The sequence below is a fragment of the Phocoena phocoena genome, chromosome 3 (genome assembly GCF_963924675.1).
Source record: "Phocoena phocoena chromosome 3, mPhoPho1.1, whole genome shotgun sequence".
Taxonomy (NCBI): Eukaryota; Metazoa; Chordata; class Mammalia; order Artiodactyla; family Phocoenidae; genus Phocoena; species Phocoena phocoena.
In genome coordinates this window covers 29,928,713-29,953,502 of record NC_089221.1, presented here as the reverse complement: position 1 = coordinate 29,953,502, position 24,790 = coordinate 29,928,713, and the positions used below count along the sequence as shown (strand labels likewise).

Here is a 24,790-nt window from a genome sequence, read left to right as displayed (position 1 = left end):
CAAAGTGAAATGAGGGTGCCCACCAGGATCCGGCTAGGAGGTAAATTTCTAGTTAGGGTGTTGAGCTTAGCACCAGTTTCCAAATGTGCACAGGAAGCTGCAGCTTCCAGATTTTGAAGCTAAACAGCTCTGCCTTTCTCCTTGTCCTTGCCCACCACCTCATCTCTGAATCTACAAGAGCTGTGACTCTTGAAGGGTAGGATTTACCAGCATTCATTACAACTTCAGAGGTAGCAGGTTCCTAAGTTCAATGAAAGGTGTTTGTCTTGAAGCAGTAATGAAATACGCTATTATTTCAATGAAATATAAACGATTTTCAGTATTTCAATGAAGTATGCTATTTCAGCACAAGAAAACACTGGAAATAGCTTTGTCTTATGATCTAGAAGTAGTAATAGATAATCTAAGGGGAAACAGATATAGATCTCTGGAAAGATAATGTTTTGTGTTTTTATTTTTCTTCCAGAACTCCAAATAATTGCCTTGACAGCAGTCTGCTCTAAAACGGCCCCCTTCTGAAGACTCAAAGGTGTTTACAGAAACTGAAAGTTCCAGCAGTAGATTTCCATGAGCTCATTAGCAGTTCCTTTAGATGTCGGGTTTACACATCAATATCCATGCGGTATAAACTCCTGCTGTGAGCGTTCGTTTTAATTACAAACAAAGTAGCAGAAGTCAGATATGTGATGACTGCAACGTTGGGGCATCTTTTTAGAATGACTGCAACGTTGGGGCATCTTTTTAGAATCCCTGCTTTGGTCACTATTATTCAAAGCAACTCCAACGCCATTTCTTGCCTGCCTCTATATGCTAATCAGCCTAGCCCACTCGGCTCCTCCCCCTTCCAGCCTCCTTTAAGAACCGTTCACTTTCAGCTGTCACGGAGGGTAACTCAGACCAGGCTTAGAAATCACTTGATTTAACTCGGCAGCACTTTTTTTTTTCCTCTGGGTATGTATTACTCTAGCAGTCGTGTCTAAATACTGGAGCCATTAGACTACATGTCAGCAGAAGGAGTCATCATTGCAAAACTGTAATCTGTTAGAAATAGTTACTTTACTGGATTTTACACTATAAGGGGGGAAGTTTCAATGTGCTTTGAAATGAAAGAAGAATTAAGTTGTGTTTTTATCCAAATGAATTGGCATCTTTATATGTAGGAGAAGCTACAAGTTGGTAAATACTTATTTCAAGAATCATGACTAGGAAACACTTGGAAGTTTATTAGAGAAGTAAATGTTTTTCCATGCAAGGACAGCATCTGCCTGTACCTCTGTGGTTCTGGGTATCGTGTGAAGACCATTCTAGGTGACTGGCCAAGGGAAGGAATACCCTACTGATACTGGAGCCACAGCCGTACTGCCAGTACCATGTCTACCATACAAAGAAAGGGCAGCAGCCACCTGTTCAACAGTTTGCGCACCTGTAGACTGAAGATTCCAGAGGACCAGCAACATCAAGGTGAGTCAGTCAGGCTAATGGGTTGTGTGTTCTGTGACCTCCTGTCCATTTACATTTCCGGAAGGATGGTGGGCTGGGGAATCTCTGCTGTGAAATGCTTTGCAATCTTCCATTTTTAAACTCTGAGAATAGACATAATAGTGATGTATAAGGGTGAGTTAACTTGCATTCACTATTGGTTTTTAAAGGACTATAGAAGACTATCGAGAATGGAGTTGTCATTCTGAAACTTATGTGCTTACACTTCTAGCCACTGTCATTTCCCCAGAGTACTCTGGATTTTGTGTAATTCAAAACACCCGTCTAGCCAAGGCTGAATCTGCTACAGGGGAAATTTGCTGAGAGTGGCTTTAAGTTAGTCTGCAATGTTCTCCCTTGTCCTACCACTAATGGTATCATCTTGGACTTAAAGTTTAAGCCCAAATTTGTCTGGATCTCTGGCTCATTCATTTGTGGGAGAAATAAATATATTCTAGGCTCTTTCTCTTTTATGGTTCTGGAACAGATGGAGACAGACAGGGAAAAGTGTCACATTTCACATGATGGGCACTCATTCAGACTGAACGATCTACCTTGCAGCCATTTTCACCATCAGTCTTAAAATTTCAAATCCACTACTCAGCCAGCTGCATCAATTAGCGGCAGATGGTTGACATGAATAGACAGGATGATCCCTCCAATCCATGCTGTCAGGGACACCAAGGACACTTGTAGAAAAGGCTGGGTGTCAGGGATGACATCACCCCCAAGAGGTTAAGGATTCACCCCAGACATTTCTAACTTCTCCTCAATACCCTCAATAGACAGATGGATCTGTCTATGTATGGATCTAGACTACAAGCTCTTTATTTTTCCATAGACACAGTTTTAGATTTCAGTGGTATGAGGAGTGTTGGCTGAAGGGCTGAAACCTCCCATTTCCAAGGTGGCATCTGTGTGCTAACATTTGTGTGAATGTGTCAGGCCACCTCCCTGCTTCAGTTCCTGGACTTCATGCTGTACAAGGCTTAGCAGAGTGTGGGTATAAAATACTTCCTATTAAGTGAAAACAGCAAAAACTACTAAGACCCTTCTGTACCATCAGGGCTCATATAAATTATTTTGAACTAACTGCCTTAGAATGTTAAGTCCTAGAATGTGCCAGGGTTTAATCACAGCACTGTCAAATGTACTTGTTTCTCTATTAATAGACAATCTAATTCATCATAGGATTTTTGTTTGCGGTTCATTTTGTTTGAAATGTTTAAAGCTACCTTCCCTCTCCCACAATTGTTGATGTAATATTTATTATAGTAACCTTGCTAGGGGGAACATAAAGGAGATGGTAAAAATCACCTGTAAAAATCACCACCCAAAGATAGTTGCTATTAACATCTTAATGTATAGTCTTCTAGCCTTTTCTTATATGCACATGTACAAATTATTCTTTTGCTTGATTTTTTTAAAGTAAATATAGACTTATTTTGTACATAGAGTTTGCAAACTGCTTTTTTTTTTTTTTTTTTTTTTTTTTTTTTTTTTTTTGCGGTACGCGGGCCTCTCACTGCTGTGGCCTCTCCCGTCGCGGAGCAACAGGCTCCGGACGCGCAGGCTCAGCGGCCATGGCTCACGGGCCCAGCCGCTCCGCTGCATGTGGGATCCTCCCACACCGGGGCACGAACCCGTGTCCCCTGCATCGGCAGGCGGACTCTCAACCACTGCGCCACCAGGGAAGCCCTGCAAACTGCTTTTTAACTCAACAATAGATTATGAACAAATTCCCTTGTCATTATATATTCTTCTACAACCTTATTTTTAACAGTTGTATACTATTCCTTCATATGGATGATAGCAAAATTCTTTTAGGCAATTTACAGTGGCTGGACATTTCATTGATTTCTAATTTTTCACTATTACAAGCAACACTGTGTCTAACGTACACTAATGGATAAATCATTGCCGAGATAAGATTATTTTCTTGGAATACATTCTTAGAGGTGGCATTGTGGAGTCAAAGGATGTGCATGTTTTTCAAGATTTTTCAGGGTGGGGGAGGCAGATGGTCCTCTAATCAGCAGTGTAGAGATATAGAGTCTCAGTAATACTGGGTATTATTTAAAAATTTTTTTTTCCAATTTTATAAGTGGAAAATAGTATCCCACTGTTGCTTTAATTTAAGGCAGGCCGAGTTGATGGTCTCTGCCTTACTGGCCATATCCAGAACAGCCTGGAAATATCATTGTGATGACATACTTCCCAAAATATCAACAAGATTAGAAGTCTGGTCTCCTCTTGCAGACCAAAGCTTTTGCCTAGAATGTTTTGAAAGCAACCATATTCTTCCACAACCGAGTCTCAAAATATCTGCCCACATAAACCACAATCCATAAAGTTGTGAAGCATGCTAACGCAATCCAGACTGGCCACTGACTGCTACAAGAGATGTCATCTAGAGATGTGAGTTGACAAGTGACACTGGGCAGTGTTTGCATTCCAGTTGCTGTCCCAGAGTTTAAAAGTATTCATTCAGTGCAATGGTTCTGACTTTTCCACCAAGCTATATTTGTACCTTGTTATTATGCAAAGTTCAGCAAAGGTCCAAGGAAGCAAAGCCATTTGTTTCAGAGTGAGGGCTGGCTGTGGATTTATTCACTGAGATACTCTGAGTTTGTGGCTTTGGCCTACCACCAGCCAGACTAAGATTCCAGCATACAGGTCAGGATTAATTGACATTTAACTCTTCCGAGGCATAACCAGGTTCAACACATGCGTACTTTCCCGTCCTCCATGCTAGATGCTAAAGTGCTTTATGTTAAGTCTGAGGTATTTAACTCTTTCCACCTAGTCACTCACAAAATGTGCTTTTTGGGTGACCACATAGATAAAAGTCACTTATTCTTCAGCAATTAGCTGTACAATGACTATGCAAAGCACTGTGCCAGATGCTGGGTATGTACACTGAACTAAGCCAGCCAAGCCGCATGCTTTCCTGTCCACATAGACTTTACACCCTATGGCAACAGGTGCTATACTAGTCCAGAACGGAAGTCCAGAAGGCTAATCTTTCTACTGTTGCTTCTTCTGTGGTATTTCAAATCCATCTGTCTATAACATTGATCTGAGACCACATTTGTAGACATTAATTTATATGTCTATAAATACTCAGCACAAATTTCAGTACACATTACATGTACTGGGCAGATTTAACGATCCTTACATTTTACAGTGCTTTGAAGTTCACAAAGTAGCTCCACAGACATTATCTTATTTACTTATACAGATGTGTATACATATATACATGTGTATACATGTATGTAACGTGTGTCTACATACATGTAGGTATGTATGCCTTGTGTACACATGTATGTATACATCCTATTGTTCTCTTTCTCTGCAGAAACTTGATTAATACACTACTTCATCTGGTTGTTATGAGAATTAAATAAGATAATGTATGTGAGACTACTTTGTTAACCTCAAAGCATGTACATATATACATACTCTATATGTATATACGTGTGTGTGTATATTGAAATATACAGATACATATAGATAAAGATATAGAGAGGGAGAGAGGTTATTTTAGGGGACTGAACACATGATTATGGAAGCTAGCAAGTCCAAAGTCTGTTGTGTGGGGCAGCAGGTTGGAGACCCACGTGAAGATCCCACCGATGTTACAGTTGAAGTCCGAAGGTTGTCTGCTGGCAGAATTCCGTCTTCCTCGGGAGAGGTCAATCTTTTGTTCTAGTCAGGCTTTCAGCTGACTGGATGAGGCCCATCAACATTATGGAGGGCAATCTACTTTACTCAAAGTTCACCAATTTAATGTAAATCTCATTCAAAACACTCTCATAGAAACATCCAGAATAATGTGTGACCAAACATCTGGCACTGTGGTGCAGCCAAGTTGACACATAAAATTAACTATTACAGGTAAGCATCATTAGCCTCATTTTTCAAGATGTGGACACTAGGAATCTGCAAGGTCAAGTGATTTTTCCAAGGTTACATAGTTATTAAAATCTACATTCAAGGCGCTTTCTGTTATATATAGCTGTCTCATAAAATCCACGATTCTTAGTGTTACCATGATTAATTTTCTTCATTGGTCCATATTAGAAAACCTCTGCAGACCCAAGATGCATTGGAATTCCTCCTGATTTTCTTTGTGTGTTCTGACACCAATTTTTGGACACCAACTGGGTGTCCTACAATTCAATTCAATTCTAACACTACTTAGAGCTAGCAAGGACCCCAAAAGTTAAGGGCTCAGTCTCACAAGACTGCCCCCCTTCAAATGCCAGTTACAACTTTCAGGTGTCTCCAAGATACCTACATTTCTTTCTGCCTGGACAACTACAAATTCAAGGCTTCTCACAACCCTCTCGGTTTTAAAATTTGCTAGAACATTCACAGAACTCAAGAAAGCTCACAATTGCCATTTTATTATAAAGGATACAAATGAACAGCCGGACGAAGGGATACATAGGGCAAGGTCTAGGCAAGTCCCGAGCACAGGAGCTTCTGTCCCCATGGAGTCTGGGTGCACCACTCTCCCAGTACATCAATGAGCTCACCGACCAGGAAGCTCCACTGAGCTTGGTGTCTGGAGTTTTTATATGAGATTTCATACTATGTGGGCATGATTGATTAAATTGTTGACCCTTATTAAACTCAATCTCCAGAAGACCTACACGCACTTCTGTTTTTCTTTCACCAAAAGGGAGCTTCAAAGAGATAGTTTTGTTCTATTTGCAAAGCATTTAAAGTCACAGATTGGTAGAAACAAATATAGATCATTTAAAAATTATTAGAAAGGGGAGAACTCATATTCTATTCACTTATCGTGTTCAACCTCACACTCAGGACAGGAATCCTTTCCATAATAAGCCTTCCTAATGGATGGCACATATGTGAGGATTTGGAAAATTAATGTAATTATTTAAACTTCACTTTCCCACCTTACACTTGTTAGGATGGTTACTATTAAAAAAAAGAAAACAGAAAGTAACAAGTGTTGATAAGAGAGTGGAGAAATTAGAACCCTTGTGTTTTGTTGGTGGGAAAGTAAAATCATGCATCTGCTGTGGAAAACAGTATGATAGTTCCTTACTATTTAAAATTTTAAAATAGAATTATTCTATGAACCAGATATTCTACTTCTGGGTATATACCCCCAAAGAAGTGAAAGCAGGGACTCAAACAGATACTTGCACACACAATAGCCAAAAAGGGTAGGCAACCTATGTGTTCATAAACAAATGAATGGATAAACAAAATACGTAACTGGATTATTATTCAGCTTTAAAAAGGAAGGAAATGCTGATACAGGCTACAACATGGATGATTCTTAAGGATATTATGTTAAGTGAAATAAGCCAGTCACAAAAGACAAATACTGCATGATTCCACTAATATGAGATGTAGAACTGTTAAATTCATAGAGACAGAAAGTAGAATGGGAATTTCCAGAGGCTTGGGCAGGGGCAGGAAGAAGGGTGAGTGGGTAGTCATTGTTTAATGGTATACAGTTTCAGTTTTACCAGGTGAAAGAGTTCTGGAGATTGATTGAACAACAATGTGAACAAAGTGAAAACTACTGTGCTGTACACTTAAAAATGGTTAACATGGTACATTTTATGGTATGTGTATTTTACCACAATTTTTTTACAGCTATGGCTGTCAAAGCCATCCCTAATTACATTTCTGGAGTTAGACTTAAAACAACAAAAATGAAAGTAAAAATAAACAAAAAAACCCTTTCATTTTCCTACTTCTAAAACCAAAGCTAGGAGGAAATATTCTACTCATCCCTGATTCCCAAAAGCTATTTCTTTGAAAACGTTAATAAAATTAATAAAATCCTAACTAGATTTATCAATAAAAAAGAGACAAAACAGGGACTTCCCTGGTGGTCCAGTGGTTAAGACGCCGTGCTTCCACTGCTCCACGGCAGGGGTCATGGGTTTGATACCCGGTCGAGGAACTAAGATCCTGCATGCTGCACAGTGCAGACAAAAAAAAAAAAAAAAAAGAGAGAGAGAGAGAGAGAGAGAGAGAGAGACAAAACACATAATCCATTATCAGGAATGATATAGAGTGCCATTATAGAGCCTTCAAATATTAGAAGGATAACAAGGGAATATATAAACAACACTGTGCCAGAAAGATGCAGAAAAAAACATAAACAACATTCAGTCATGAAAAATTTTAAAAGGAACGTACCCAACCTGATAAAGAACTTTACAAAAACCAGCATCTAACATCGTACTTTCAGTATCAAGTGAAAGGCTGAACACTTTCCTGCTAAGATCAGAAGATAACAAAGATGTCCGTTGTAATTCCTTCTACTCAGCATCATACTGGAGGTCCTAGCCAGTGAACTAAGTTAAGAAAAAGAAAACAAAAGGCTTATGTATTGGAAAGAAAGAGAGAAAACTGTTTTATTCACAGACAAGTGATAGTCTATGTAGAAAAATCCTTAGGAATCTACGTCCACTGCCCCAAACACTAGAACTAATAATAATAAATAATGAAATATGTGCAAGACCTGTACACTTAAAACAGACATTGCAGAGAGAAGCTAAAGAAGATGGAACTAAATACATGAATTGGAAGGCTCAATATTATTAAGGTATCAATCCTCCTCAATTGATCTAGAGAGTCAAGGCCATCCCAATCAAAATTCTAGCAGACTATTTTTTTTGGACAAGCTGATTTAAAATTTAAAAGGAAATGCAAAGGATCTAGAATAGTTAATCAATCTTGAAAAAGAAACACACAGTTGACAACTTATACTTTGGATTTTAAGCTATAATAATCAAGGTGGTATAATAATGGTGTAAGGATAGAAAATCAACCATTGCAACAGAAGAGGGAGCTGGGAAATTGAACTATTATTCATATGTGGTCAATTGATTTTTGAAAAAGATACCAAGATAATTTGAAAGAGAAAAAGATAGTCTTTTCTGTAATAATCCTGTAACAAATAGATAAACATATTACTAAAAATGAACCTTAATAACTACCTCATACAAAAATTAACTTGAGGTGAAATATACTAAAATGCAAAAGCAAATCTATAAAGCTTCTAAAAGAAAACAGAAAACTATCTTCACAAAGTTGGAATAGGCAGGTTTTAGACAGACAGAAAAAGTGCTAACCGTAAAAATTAGACAAATCAGACTATCAACACTAAATGTATCTGCTCTTTAAAAGATAACATTAGGAAAAGAAAAGAGAAGACTGGGAGAAAATATTTGTAAAAAATGTACCTGAAAAAGGACTTGTAATCAGAATATATAAAGAACTCAATGTAAACAATTTGATTAAAAAACGGAAAAATGATCTTGCAGGCACTTCAGAAAGAATATACAAATGGCCAGTAAGCACATCAAAAGATGCTCAACATAATGAGCCATCAGGAAAATGCAATTAAAATCACTGTGAGATATTGTTTCACATTCACTAGAAGGGCTAAAATTAAAAACACTGTTGATACTATGTGTTGGGGAGAATGTGGAGAAACAAGACTCCTAATCATTGCCGTGAAGTGGTATGACAACTTTGGAAAACAGTTTGTCAGTTTCTTATATAGTTAAATCTACACCTACCCTATGATCTAGCAATTATATTCTTAGGCATTTTCCCCAAGAGAAATGAAAACAATGCGTCCACAAGAAGCTTGAGCAAGAATGTTCATAGCAGATTTTATTCCTGTGAGCTTCAACATGAGAACAACCCAAGTGTATATAAGCAAGGTAAATGGATAAGCAAATTGTGGTATATTCATACACTGGATACCTACACAGTAGTAGCAAGAAATGAATTACTGATACATGTACCACAGAGATGAATCTCAAATGTGTATAATAGCTTGGGGGTAAAAACAGGAGGCTGACCCTGTGGGATGAAGGACCAAGATCTTGGCATACATGTTAACGCATACACCAGAATGCTGCCACACGTGCTGGGAAGCTCGGGCAACAGGATACCTTTTTTTTTTTTTTTTTTTTGCGGTACGCGGGCCCCTCACTGTTGTGGTCTTTCCCGTTGCGGAGCACAGGCTCCGGACGCGCAGGCTCAGCGGCCATGGCTCACGAGACCAGCCGCTCTGCGGCATGTGGGATCTTCCCGGACCGGGGCACGAACCCGCGTCCCCTGCATCGGCAGGCGGACTCTCAACCACTGTGCCACCAGGGAAGCCCAACAGGATACCTTTTAACACTTATTGATATGCCATGTTATGGAAGGCCATCTACTGAGGATGCTCTAGACACCTTAGATGGTGAGTTCCACTAGGGGACCTATAGGACCCCTTTCAAAACTAAGATTCTATGATTTGTCCATAATTATTTCATTCATGTTGATGTTGTCTCCTTAACTGTGTTGTACAAGTTCTTTGAGAGCAGTAAACTGAGGTTATACCCTGGACTACACCACAGTGCTAACATGTCACTTATAAACAAATCACATTTACGGAGTGTTTGTCATAGGCCAGACACTGTTTTAAGTGCTTTTCATGTGTTTGCTCGTTTCTCTGCAAAAGCCTCATGAGATAGGTAATGGCCAAGACCTCACAGCAGGGGTGTAGAGGCAAGATCCTAACCCAAGAACCCTGACTCCAGAGCCTCTTATCGGGCACAAAAACAGATGCTCAGCTAAGCACTTATGAAGGGCCTGAGTGACGGCTGGCCCTTGAACTCAATTTGTGGTTCAGTTGTTCAAAATGTGTTGTTTTTGAAGTCACCGGTTAATTTCTATATAAATTACTAACCACATCCAACTGTCTCAGAAGTGGGTATTTGTCCCTAAGAGAAAGAGGTGAGAAAATGCAGCTGTATCAATGCAAATACATCAGCTCAGAGAAAGTGACCTGCTTGCTGGGCTAGCAGTTTTCTTTTAAACAGCAGCACAGTCTGTATCTCTCACACTGCATGAAGTGTGAAAGACAGCAATGCACTGTTTTTGGAACTGGACTGCTATGGCCTTGGAGAAATCCTTCGTATTTCTGACAAAATAAACAAGCAGTGTCCAAAACTCCAAATTAAAAAGGGCTAAATAATATTCATTGTTATAATTCACTTTTTATTTAAATTGAGGATTCTATTTAAAAAGTGCTGGCTCAACCATTATATTAAATCATTAACTTGACTTGAAATCTTAAACAACATTTCGGCAACGTAAGTTTCACACCTGCGTTGCTTTTTAATGAAGTCTGTTGGCAAATCTAGTACAATATCCAAAAGTCAGGATTTAATATGCAATCAATACCTGTATTCAGTAGGAAGCTGCATTCCTTCTACCCAAATGTCAGATAGCTCACCCCCTGTGGATGGCAATAAACAAGCAAGGCAGAAGTCATAGGTAAAAGATCTGGACTGCTAACAAGTGATGACGGTCTGAAGATATATTTTGAAACTAACTAAAGTAACATCAAAAGAGCATAAAACATGCATGTGTGAGCTGAGCCAGAAAGAGGACAGGGGTTAAATTGGAACTGAGGAGATGGGACCTGATCTCACAGGAGAGAGAAGGAAGAAATTTTTTAAATGGCCTATATCACCACAAAATGGGTTCAGGTCCTAAAAGAATGTAATGCTGACAGGACATAAATTCTTTTCCCTTAGCAGATCCAGAGAAACTACCAGACCTCCAGAAACTACAACTCGGTAACTTGATCATGCCTCTAGAGTAGCGATGCACCCAAGTGAAAAAACCATACTTCAGATCTATATAATGACTGGCTTAAGTAACTGGCACCAAATCCTTTCTCGTCCTGATGAAAGGAGGTAACTTGTAACATAGAGGGATGCTGCCATCTAGAGAGAGAGTGTAAAGTAAGGAGAAAGTTTTTGAATGTTGGAAATGGACTATTTGGGTCTAAGGTTGGCTGTGTTAAACTTTAGTTATCTGCAGAGAAGTGAAATTGCAGATAAAGATTTGTGTGCCTGTGTGTTTTTATAAGCTGAGCATGGGTAAGACATAAACCGGTGCTACAGATTATGAGGTTCTGTTTGTTCAACAAGGCCAACTTTGTCATAAGGAGCTTCATTCTCAAGCTTCGGTGTTATTTGCCATTTTTCTTTTTGAAAATTGAGTAAGCTAAAATTAATTAGTAGAAGTGATTGTTTTGTTAGTGGGATGAAGCAAAGTAGGTTTAGAGGGGTTTGTAGAGAACAACTAGCTACAAATGTAAAGATAAGAAAAAACCAAAAAGATAGAGAAAACAAATCTTCATAAAAAAACCCCACCATAGGGACTACCCTGGTGGTCCAGTGGGTAAGACTCCACGCTCCCAACGCAGGGGGCCTGGGTTTGATCCCTGGTTGGGGAACTAGATCCCGCACGCATGCCGCAACTAAGAGTCTGCGTGCCAGAACTAAGAAGTCCCCATGCTGCAACTAAAGATCCCACATGCTGCAACTAAGACCTGGTGCAGCCAAAAATAAATAAATAAAATAATAAATATTTTTAAAAATCCCCACCATAATAGATGTGCCAAACTTCTTTCTATCTTTGTGAACATTTCTCACATTTTAAGGCTTAAACTCAAGATATTGTTCATTATCTTGCTCATAGCATGCAATTAACACTTACCAAATAAATCAATATTTTTCTTCCCCAAAATTTCCTCCGAGTGATTGATATTCATAAATCATTGAATGTTGGGGCTTCAAAGATCACGTAGTACAACTGAATTTACATATTAGAAAACTGAAACCAGAGGAGCTAAGTCATCTACTCAAAGTTAGTAGTTAGTGCAGAGAGCTGGGACTATATGTCCATCTACATCTATCTAAGAATTTTATGATATGAGGACCATCATTATTAAAAGTATATAACATAGTTAAAAAACTAAGGTGAGATAAACTTGAGTTTTACCTCATTAAAAAAATACCCATAAGAAGAGTACTTGGTATGTAATATTAATACATATTAAGCATGTAGAGAAAATGATGAGTATGTCAGGGAGGGAGGAAGGAGTAATGGAAAGAGTAGAGGGAGGGAAACGTGTAGGGAGACAAGGAAGCTGGGTGTTAGAGAGAAATATGGAGCCAAATGGAAGCAAAGAAAGGAGGAGGAGACAAATGAGGGAAAGCTGATTTTAAAAAAAGATCCAAAATGTGGTATACACATACAATGGACTATTACTCAGCCTTTACAAGGAATACAATTCTAACATATGCAACAACACAGATGGACCTTGAAGACATTATGCTAAGTGAAATAAGTCAGGCCCAAAAAGACAAATATTGTCTGACCCCACTTACATTAGGTACCTAGTCAGATTCATAGAATCGGAAAGTAGAACAGTGGTTACCAAGGGCTGGGGGGAGAGTGGAATGGAGAGTTCGTGTTTAATAGGTAGAGAATATCAGTTTGGAATGATGAAAAATTTCTCGAGATGGATGGTGTTGATAGTTATGTATTGTGAAAATACCTAATAACACTGAACTGTACTTAAAATGGTTAAAATGGTAAAATTTATGTTATGTATATTTTCACACAATAAAAAATTCTTTAGAAAAAGATATCACATAATTACAATATCTCGTCTGATCCTTTCATCTTGACTTGTCATAATAGTTCAATGATCATAAAAGCTTGAAGGAAAGAAAATGAATAAATATAAAGGATTGTTCTCAGGTTTTGGGGGTTCTTTTTGAGACTTCTTCAAGTCATATACATTGGAAAACTGATCAGTTTTTATCCTGTAATCTTCTTTAGCATGGGGAACAAATGTTTCTGGTAAGGTTTACAAGTTGCTACCTGGCCTTTACTTCTCTCAAACTAGTTCTAATGCAGAGCAGTGAGAGGTGTGTGCAGAACCACCCGCAGCAGGCGGCACAGTTCCGCCCCCCCATCCCCCACCCCACCCCCCCACCTCACCCCCCCGCCCCGCCGCTCCATTTCTGTGCCCCGAGGGCGAGCAGGGCATTTCAGTCCTCACACACGTAAGGTGAGGGTGAATGCTGACCTCCGGGGGCTTCCGCGAGTTCCCGAGAGGAGAACGGGGTCCAGGCCTTCCAGGCTTCTGAGGGCCTTGGGTGGCAGCCCTGCTCCTTTCTTCCTGCCTAGGCCTCCGAGGTCTTGTTCTCAGTGGAATAACATGCATTTACTCCTGTGAAACGGGAAAACAAGGAGCCTTTTCTCCTGCCTGCTCAAAGGCTCAGGCCAAAGAGGAGTGAGTTTAAGGAAGAGAGTTTGGGAATTGCAAGAAGTTGCAATCAAGCTTCTCTATCCGGCCTTGGAATCCATGAGGGAGTTTAAAAATAGTGTACTTCTTTACTGACGAGGAAGAGCTTAAATGTATCTGGATTCAATATTTGAAGCAGCATTTCAGCCATATCTAAGAGTCTTTGTGAAGAGTGATTTAATTATTACTAATATGATATTTTGTGTCAAAATCACCTCTTTAATTTCAGCAGTGCAGAAAATGCTAGGGAATTACTTAAAATGAACAGATACCATTTTAAACCTGTACAATACTTATCTTCAACATGCCATGAAGCCTAGACTATATCTCCATCCCCTCCTCCCTCAGCAAAATGGAGAGACCCACTTCTAACATATGGAAGCATTTTCACACTGCAAGTTATTCTGAGGGGAGAATATGTGATTTATAAATGCTGTCAAATGAAATATGTATTTCCAAATGGTACCGAGTGGACCAGGCACATCACAAGACACGTTCTGCATCTTTACTACCCCATGGGCATAAACGAAGGAATGGTGTCGAGCAAGAGCAAACAGCTCTTTCTGGCATTATCAATCCAGAGGGCCCACATTTGCTGCTGACAAACATATTCAAGTAATTAAAGATTACAGGTAACCTTATCACAAAAGCATACAATAGTTTATATTCCATAAACTATAAAGGTCTATAATACTTATAGATAAAATAACACCTTCAAATTTTGGAGAAATGGGTATGCTTTGTCAAAAGTAATACATTCTTCTGAGCCATTTTTGCCAGTGGCTGAAAATAAATATTGACATAGAGGTTTTAAATTGCTAGGCTCACCACGCCATTTGCCTGCCAACATTCTCAAACAAACCTTTTGAAAGTCAAAATACGAACAGAAAATGGTAAGAATAAGTGAAGCACCTTGCATGTTTACGGATGGCAAAACAAAAGTGCAGGAACATTCACACAGTCTGGGATGACATCTCAACTAGGCTCGTACAGACCACAAAGGCAGAAGGGCTATCACAGCTCAGGTACATCACAGCTTCGTAAGAAAAGAAGCTGTAAAACAGGCATTTAACTAAGCCAAGAGGGAGCCTTTCTTAGAGGAAAACACATGAGATTCGGAGTCAGCTCTCATGTGTTTTAGTCCCAGATCTCTAAGTACGAGCTGCGTGACCTTGTACACATCTTGTAATTCTGGAGGCTTCGTTGTCTCATGATCCAAGGGTTTAATAAATTACCTCTTGAGGATCGTATCATGTAGTAAGAGCTGCGGTTTACCGGGCATTTCTCATATGCCAGGCACTGTGCTTAGCATTTTATCTACGTTACCTCGTTAAATCCTTACAACTTTGTGAAGTATGTCTTACTATTCCCATTTTACAGACGAGTAAACGTGGCCTCAGAGGGATCAAGTGATCTTCCCTAGCTCACAAAGTTAGTGAATTGAAGAGACGGAATTTGAATCCAGTCTCGTTTTTGCCAAAGTTTAGGTTTATAAAACCCTGCATTCTGGCTCGTGGTAGTCATTTACTTAGTCACCAAAGATTCATATATTTAGACATGTTTTATAATAGATGAAGTATGATACAAATATACATTTTCACATTACACATGTGCATAAAAGAAGCATCATGGGAGATCAGCAAGGTCTAACTTTTAGGTCATATAAGGTTAAACATTTCAAAAGGCAAAAGGTTAAAGACTAGTCATGACATGCATAAGCATGTCATATGGTACTGTTTTAAGAAGAAAGAAAAAGAAATAATTCAAAGAGTCATGTTTTGACGCTGAAAACAATAGTAAAATTTAATGGAGTATGCTGTGTTGGCTGTTGAGAAAGGTCTCTTGGAAAACAAGAAGGTCTTCATGAAACCGTTCAACTCACTGAACATCCCCAAATATAAAGCACGGTGCACATGACGACCATGTCTTTTGGGATACATTACAGAACATTCTCAAAAATATAAAGCCAGTTTCTTCCTTCATCACTGTATTTTGATCTGCAGAGTGATTTTGCCAGATGTTCTGTATCAAATGACTTAATGAAAGTTTTCTGTTCTTTAAAATCTGTGAAGTTCCCTATTTATAATGACATTAGTGAAGTACATGACTTTAAGAAATGAGAAGAATTTTTCTTCAATTGAATTGCCACAAATCTCCAGATTCTAAAATGCAAACGAAATCAAGTCACTGGCCATAGCCCACTACCACATATGACTGGATTATAAACTAAGCAGCATGGTTTGGTGTTGAGGTTGGGGTGAGAACGCATTAAACACAGAGTTTTCAGGGGCTTGGTCCGACCTCCAGAAGGGTAGCAAGGTCTGTGTGTGACACAACCTCTAGTTCTAGCTCATATCAGACACTTTAATTATTTTTATGTCTTGGTTTTTTGAAATCGGTCTGTGTCTAAATGGAGACCAATATACAAACCAGTTGAGAAAAGAGTCTAAAGTCTTTGGAACTTACAATGAATGGATCTCTTGAAGACTAGCAGCATAAGAAGCAGATGAGTTCAGAAAATCGGACGGATTAGACAAAGTTCTCAATGGTAACGGTTGTATTCAGTGGGTTGCGAGATACTTTTCTCATCTTCTTCTCCAATGTCCCATTCTGAAAATGAGTAATTTCTTTATCAGCATGGTATTTATGAGAAAAGGGATAGCTTCCTTCGTTTTATTCTAATACTGATTCTTTTTTTTTTCTCAAGTGTGTGCTCACATTGAATCAAAACCAAGAAATTCTAGATTTCTTAGAGCAGGCAGTTTATAATTCCATTTCCAACAAAAATTTACAGCAGTTCAAAAAATGCAGAATTGGGTTGAAAAGTGTTTTCTCCTTTTACTTCCTATAATGTATGTATTACAACACACTTGTGTTCATAGCACACAATTGGCTATAACTTCAGCAGGGACGACGAGGCTGCAATTGTTCCAGCAGGGTCCATTTATCTTGTGTCTCAAGTTGAGCTGGTGCTTTGTGAGTTCAGCCTGGCAATTTCCTATGTAAATAAGAAATTGTATGTAAATGTAAACAGGAAATTTCCCTCTGGGGTCCTGGTTATTCTACCTTCAAGTCAGGCAGTACAAAACATCTGATAAAGTAAAATCAAGAGTGTCCCATCATAGTTAATAACGACTCTGTGGCCCTACCACCTCCTTCTGTAAAGACATATTTTTAATATTTTGGTGGGTAATTTATTGTTTAGTTCATTCCTTTTGCGTTTTTATAGAATTCCTCCATAGATGGCTAGAAATGAGTACAGAATGTCTTATGCCTATAGTTCCTTCATGAATTGGCAGATTCACTTTTCTTCTGGGGCAACAATTTGTCATTTCTTAAAACTATCTTAAAATATTTTAACATAGATTTGAGGGCTTTTTTTAAAAAAAATCAAATTGTGATTCAGACCCTCTACATACCCTCTTCCTGGGTCTCCTGCTATGATTTATCTTTTTTTCTACAGAAGATGTCATTTTTTTATAGTTGAGACTTTAGATGTTTTAAATTCCTGTTGAAAAATCTTTGAACTATGACAAATGCTTTTGATGTAGTTTATGTTTTCAGGCTAAATTTTCGCTTTGCAGACATAAACATTTTAACTGACATTTAATAATCCCAAGCAAAGATATTTTCTAAAAAAATTTCCATTACTCAGATTTCAGACATATTATTAAAACAGAAGACTCCCTGCATCAGAGAGGAAATCACTGTTTTAAGCAGAATATCTGAATGACTGATTTCAATATCAGTATCGATATTTCAATATCCTAACTACAGGCATTTCTTTTTAGGTCTTCAGAGTAGCCCTTGACTTCACCTTACATTGAATCACAATAATCATAGTGTGTGGTTTGAGTTGTAATTATTTTCTCATTAACTGTCAGGTTACTCAGAACGTCTGGAGGTTTAGTCATTAACTCCAAGCGTCTCCACTGCCATCTTCCTAGATTTGGTCTCAGTGGGCAGACACCTGGAGGTGCTCTAGAGGACCGGTCCTCAAACACGTATACAGACCACCTGGGGATCTTGTAAAATGCAGATTCTGCTGCAGTAGGTCCGGGGTGAGGCCTGAGAGTCTGCATTTCTAACAAGTCCCTGGTCAATACTGCTAGTCTGTCTGGACCACACTTTGCGGGGCAAGGATCTCTAAAACTATCAATGGGCCATGGGCCTGAATTCAGAAACTTCCTGATATTAAAAAAGAAAAAGAAAGATAGGAGTAAAACAAGGAAAAGTGAGAAGAGAACCAGGGGTAAGAATAAGGTAATGAGTGAAAGGAAAAAGAAGGACCTTTGAGGAACAATTAAGAAGTTTCCCCAGAGCTAACAGGGTAGCTAGGTGATGGCAATGACATAGGACTGGAGGAGAGGAGGGAAGGGAAGCTAACTTTTATTGAGTGTCTTCTGTGCAACCTGTGCTCTGACATATTGCCATGTGTTTAGGCATGTATATGTAAATGGATATATATGGATATATATATCTGTGTATATATAGAGGATGGATCGATAGAAAGATATTCTGCCTTGTTCCAAAAAGGTTTGAAGAAGCTCTTACATGCACGCATTTCTTCAATCCTCATAACAACCCTTTTAAAATATAAATCGAGAGAGACGAGAAAGCTAAGCCTTGCAGTAATTTTTTTTAAAGCACAGCTCTAGGATTATCTAACTTCAGAGCTCCAAAATCCATGCTTTGACCAGTCAGAGAGCCAGACACGAGTGAAAGAGGTGAAGAGGACAGTTTTGGAACGTGAGAAGAAATGAGAAAAGAGGACGTGGCAGAGACACATGGAAAAATCCAGGAAGAAAGAGAGAGGAAAATGCAGGGCATTCCAGGGCTGCAGTCCAAGTGGATAATTCTAGTCCTGGTAGCAATTAGAGGCGACCCAATTGGCAGTGTCCGCTCCTCTGCAGGAGGGTTGTTGTCACCATCTTTCCTGCCAAGAGTGTTTCCACAACCTTTGTGGCCCTGGTTGGAGTAGCCTTGTTCTATCCAGTGTGGAGAACTCAGTTTTCACCTTAATCACCCTAAACTACCAAGCAGGATGAAGCAGTCTGCCAGACTCTCGGTGGGAGAAGCCATGTAGCAGAAACGTGGGACCCCTAGAGCTTCCTGCCCCCATGCCCACTGGGACTCCATTCTCAGTCTCTTCCTCCTCTTCCAGATCTGCTTTTGGCTCAGTAGACACTCTTAAACCTTCTCGTTTGAGATGACTGAAAATCCTCCAGTTACTTTCCTACATGAAACAGGTTTGTCAGAGACTGAGTGCCAGTAAAATAGGTAGGAACAAGACCTTACAACTCACCCAAAATTTGGGGGGAAAATTATGGTACATATTAGAATAGGGAGAAAAGAAGTGTATATCTACTGTGAACACTGACCACTACACTACCTTAGAATCCTGAAGAACAAAGCTCTTACATTATGCATAATGTTCTAGCTGAATTCTTGTCTGGAGATGTGAAGGAGTATTTTGAATGAAGATGAAGGACAAGAACATAAAATGCCTTTCAGTAGATTAGACGGCATTATAAAGAGCAGATCTTTAGTTATTCAGAAGCGTGTTATTGCACTCTGAATTCAGTGAATCCATCTTGCCCACACATCTATTTCCATATACCTCTATGCAAAGAACAGGTAGGCCAAGGAAATAAGATACTGGGTACTGGCCAAGCAGTATAATTCAATAAGAAGTCTGTCGTTGGCCAGGAGCGTGAGAATTGTCCTTTGATCATAAGTGTCTGACACTACGGTAGAAAAGAAATTATTTTCAAATTTGGTTTTTATTTTTTCAAAGTTACGTATATTCATGTGGTTTAAGGGTTCAAATGGTCCTACAAGACTTTTCTGGAAAAAAGTAGCAATCTCCTCCTGGGCCCTTCCTCTGCTTTCTTTTTTCTTGGTCCCCAGAGGTAACAGCATCCAACTCACAGCTGTTTCTTTTGTATTAACCTCCATATAACCAGATACCAGGCATTTAGGGCTACTTCTCTATATTTATGTTTAGGTGCTACTGGTTTGCAACTATGGAAGAATTTAGGTCCCTTTCACAGATTTTTCTGACCCCTTCAACCCACTACCACCATACACATGAACGCTTTCCATTCCCCCATCTTCCCAAAATCACTGCATCAGAAGTCTGATTAGATCAATATTCAGTATTCACATCGTCATGATTATGTAATATATTTTGGTTACTTTTGTTTTCCTGCCCAACTTTTTGTTTTCTCTGGATTTAATAATTGTGTCATATTTTTGTTTTGTTTTGTTTTCTTAGCCCTCTACGTACTAGTTACCAGTCAACCCCCAAAGTCTCTTCCAATTATCTAAATATGCTTTCAAAGTATTCAGTTACTTGAGATATTCAACTGCTTTTAGTTCCATCCTTTTGGAGACTTCTTTCCTGGAGTCTCCTCAGGGACCTCCCCCATTGTGGACTGGTTATTCTCTGCAATTGGTGTACTGCTATCGTTCTGGGCTATCCTCTCACCGTCATCCTGGAGGCTGCCTTCACCTCTTCTGAGTCGGTGCCCCTGTTTCTTGGCTACTTAGTTTACTAGCTCTTTTGGTAGAGCACTTCCTTTAGAAGCATCCTGAGAATGAGTGCATGTGGGATACATACTTTGAGAGCTTACAGTTGGAAATGTTTTTATCATGTCTTTACACTTAACCGGTACATTATATTAGCATATAATTCTAGACTGGAAATCATTTCCTTTCAGAGTGTTAAAAGCATTGCTCCTTTGACTTCTAACCTACAGGATTGTTGTTGTGAAACCTAAAGCCATTCCGATACCTGACCCTTCATATGTGACTTTTTTTTTACCCCCTTTTCCATGCCAATAGGACCTTTTCTTAGTGGTGTTCTAAGATTTCATGATGTGCATTGGTACGGTTCTATTTTCATGTATTGTTCCGAGTATTGGATTGACTCTTTCAAACTGGAAACATATGTCTTTTGATTTGGGGAATTTTAATGATCTATTTGTTGATAATTTCGAGCCCTCTTTTTCCTGTATTCTCTTTCTCTATGGCTTCTATTAGTCAGGCATGAAGTGACTCTTGGACTGATCATCTGAGTTTTCTCATCTCTTCTCACATTTTTCATTTCTGTTCTTTTGCTCTGCTATGTGGACTATTTACTCAATTTTATTCTCTAAATCTTCTATTGATGTTTTTAAGGCAACATTGATTCTACTACCATATTTTAAAGTCTAAATTTCTAAAAGCTTATTCTTGTTCTGTGTTGCTCTTTTTAAAAAATAGTACTCTGTTTTTGCTTCATGGATGTTTCATGTTTGTGAGGATATTAATTATATACTTAGATATATAATTATAAAATATATATGAAAATTAATTATCTGTATATAATTTTAGAAAATATATATTAAACTCTCTGCATAGTCTTCTCCCTCCAGTTTACTTTCCTTCTGCTTACTCATTCAATCGCTGAATTGTATGTCTGGTGACCCTTGATTGCCTGCTTATAATTAAGAAAGGGGCACTCACTAAAAAGCTCATTGGCAGCTATGTGCACTTGCACTGGGTTCTCATCATCTGGCTTGACCATTCACTGAGAAATTTGTTTGCCCATATCTTTTGTTCTTTTCTTTCGGGTTGGTCAGACTCTCCAGAGAAAAATCTTATAATTTCCTGCCTGGAGGAAATAAACCTGGCTGCCAGCATTCTGTGAACTGAGTAGAGAGTGCTCACACAGAACCTCAATATTTTGTATGCGTGGTAGGCAGTATAACAGCTCCCTAAAGATGTCCGTATCCTAATGCTCAGAGCCTGTAAATACGTACCTTATGTGGCAAAAGAAACCCAGTAGATGTGATTAAGTTAAGGATCTTGAGACAGGAAGATTATCTTAGATAATCCAACTTCATCTTCAGCCTCATCTTATACCACTGTCCTCTCCCTCTTACCTTGCAAAGTGGCTTGTATACAGTCACCCCTCAATACATATTTGTTGAATAAGTGGATTGATCAACAAATATATTAGAAAGAAGAAAGGATACATTTTAAAATATATCATTGTAAGGACTGTGATCTTATTTTCAAGTTTTCCTACTGGCTCAGGTTAGAAAACTTCTATGAACCCAATGGCTTGATAAATGTTTACTTTTGACTTTGTCTTTGGAGCCAAAGGACTGGTTTGAGAAAGGGAGAGAGAATCTAGCTGGAAGAGGAGGTAAGGAGGTCATCTGTTTTCCAGCTAATGAGCTGGGCAGTGTCAGGGAGAGGAGGTGGCTGCACTGAGGCTAATATACCTTCAATCAGACAATGTATACCTAGATCCTAGCACAGTGGCTGGCACAAAAAGATACTCAATAAATATTTGTTGAATTGATGAAAAAAAAATGGCCTTCCTACTTTACCACATGCCCTCCAAGCTACAAGTAACCCTTTATGATTTCCTACTTAACGCTGCCATTGAAGATCACTTCTGCCCTTTTTTTTTTTTTTTTTTTTTTTGCGGTACGTGGGCCTCTCACTGTTGTGGCCTCTCCCGTTGCGGAGCACAGGCTCCGGACGCACAGGCTCAGCGGCCATGGCTCACGGGCCCAGCCGCTCCGCGGCATGTGGGATCTTCCTGGACCAGGGCATGAACCCGTGTCCCCTGCATCGGCAGGCGGACTCTCAACCACTGCGCCACCAGGGAAGCCCACTTCTGCCCATTTTTAGCTCTATGTTTTGATAGAGGAAAAGTCAACATGCTATTTGTCTACGGTTCGGTCAAGTCATACTATTTTAAGGACAACTATCCTAAGTCCAGTTTAGAAGAGGCCCATTTATTATTCCACTTCATAAGTATTCCACTGCACATTCACAAAGACTATGTCCTTTCAAAGTCATTAGAGATCTCATTTCTTAAATCTAATGTAATTCCCGAAAAAGGAGCTTGTTCTAAGAAAGAACAAAGACTTGAGCTACAGTTTAATATGGATGGCAATGCAAATATATTGTTGAGCATTTTCTGCTGTGGTTCACTTGGCCCCAAGGGCAGACAGCACAGCAAGCACTTGCATAAAAAAATGAAGCTTATCTTGCTGGACCGAAAGAAGGTACCCAAGTTCACAGGGCCCCAGGAGCTTGGCAAAGGGTGGTCTGGCAGAGTTTTGACACGCTATTATGGGATAAGATTGTGGGTAACTGGAAAACCCCTTTCTGGCATATAAAAGATGTAATTATCTGGTAGTTCCTTGAAATTCTTCAGCTAGGCTTTTATTTATTTAACCAGTGATGGCAAATTACCTCAGCTTCTATGCTGGCATGATACATCGGTAATGGCTGCTAGAAGCCTATAATGATAAAAGTTCTGAGGAAATATTGGGGCTCATCAAGAAAGTGTTGTCATAGATTAGCAATGTCAGCTATGAGTTTTGGAATAGGGATTGGTGTCACGCCACATATTTAATATCCTTTCAGGCTTTTTTTTGGTCTTATTAAAATCTAAGTAATTATATGTAAAAATCCACATAATTTTCACATAAATTCTGTAAAGTAAGTACTGTTATAGTCTTCATTTTTATTTCGGATGAAGAAACTTAAGGTACAGACATATTGTTTCCAAAAGTATATTGCCAATTAGCGGTGGAACTTATATTTGAACACATGCCTCTCTAACTCCAGAGCCCCTCCAAGCTTTTAACAACCATATAATCTTCCCTAAGAATTCTAGAGTGCTGATATTTAATGCTGTTATCACTCATTTATACCCTAGAGTGAATGAGTTCCTTTCTATCCTTACCTAAGATAGGAAAATATCAAAGATTAATAAGGTTGGCAGGGCTGAAGACAAACTACCTACTTTACAATACTGTTTAAGACTGATTCTTAGTCTAAATATTGAAAACATGACTTAGTATATGACTAGTCAAGGAAATATGAATTATTCCTGGATTATTTAAGTACATCTGTACCATTTATATTTTGAGATCCAAACCAAGTAGAAGTATTACTCTCAGATGAGATTTTTTTTTTTTTTTTTTTTTGCGGTACTCGGGCCTCTCACTGTTGTGGCCTCTCCCGTTGCGGAGCACAGGCTCCGGACGCACAGGCTCAGAGGCCATGGCTCACGGGCCCAGCTGCTCCGTGGCACGTGGGATCATCCCGGACCGGGGCATGAACCCGTGTCCCCTGCATCGGCAGGCAGACTCTCAAACACTGCGCCACCAGGGAAGCCCTCAGATGAGATTTTTCATCCTTTGAAATGTTTTATTCTAAAAGTAAGGATGTTAATCACTACGGCACGATGAGTTTCCAAATGCAGGTAATTGTACTTTGTTTTCCTTAAACATTTAGAGGTTGTTCTCTTAATGGGATGATCTCTCTATTTATGGAAACATATTACTATCACTTTCCCCGAATATTTATTTCTCTAATTGTTAAAATCATTTGTAAATATGCAATTTACATGTAAATCATTCATGTAAAACAGTTTGGATTTTACCCAAAGGCAGGGAAAAATACAAAACCAAAAAATCTTCAAATATTTGTAGTTGGTGTTAGAAATGTCAGAGTATTGTTTGATTTCTTGCATGTTCTTTTACTTTTACAGAAAAATCTGTCATTGCTCAACCAATATTTGTTTTTGAAAAGAGAAAACAAACTTTTAAGGTAAGATCAAGTCACTTTTCTTTGAGTTTTTTTTTGAGGTATTTATTTATTTTGGCTGCGTTGGGTCTTCTTTGCTGTGCGCGGGCTTTCTCTAGTTGCGGAGAGCAGGGCCTACTCTTCATTGCAGTGCGCGGGCTTCTCATTGAAGTGGCTTCTCTTGTTGAGGAGCACTGGCTCTAGGTACATGGGTTTCAGTAGTTGCAGCGCGTTGGCTCAGTACTTGTGGCTCACAGGGTCTGGAGTGCAGGCTCAGTAGTTATGGTGCACGGGCTTCGTTGCTCTGCAGCATGTGGGATCTTCCCGGAGCAGGGATTGAACTCGTGTCCCCTGCATTGGCAGGCGCATTCTTAACCACTGCACCACCAGGGAAGTCCCTCTTTGATTTTTACTTTGACAAGACTGTATTTCGAGAAGCTAGCTATACTAAATGATATCACTGCTGCATAAATTTATCCTCTGTTCTTCACTTAGAGGAGTAGTAACTCCAGAATATTTACATCATAGGGATTTACTGACAGCAATTTG

The 24,790-nt window shown here is 39.1% G+C and overlaps 1 protein-coding gene across 5 annotated transcripts in view; it reads left to right on the top strand.

Moving 5' to 3' along the window:
• Positions 1-1,370: 1,370 nt before the first annotated feature.
• The window catches only part of RANBP3L (RAN binding protein 3 like), a 47,061-nt gene continuing 23,641 nt past the window's right edge, over positions 1,371-24,790 (top strand). For all 5 annotated transcript variants that reach the window (XM_065874287.1, XM_065874285.1, XM_065874288.1 and 2 more), the window contains exons 1-2: positions 1,371-1,461; positions 24,207-24,265. In XM_065874287.1, coding sequence (XP_065730359.1) covers positions 1,371-1,461; positions 24,207-24,265 — 150 coding nt within the window. The remainder of the gene's footprint in view (positions 1,462-24,206; positions 24,266-24,790) is intronic.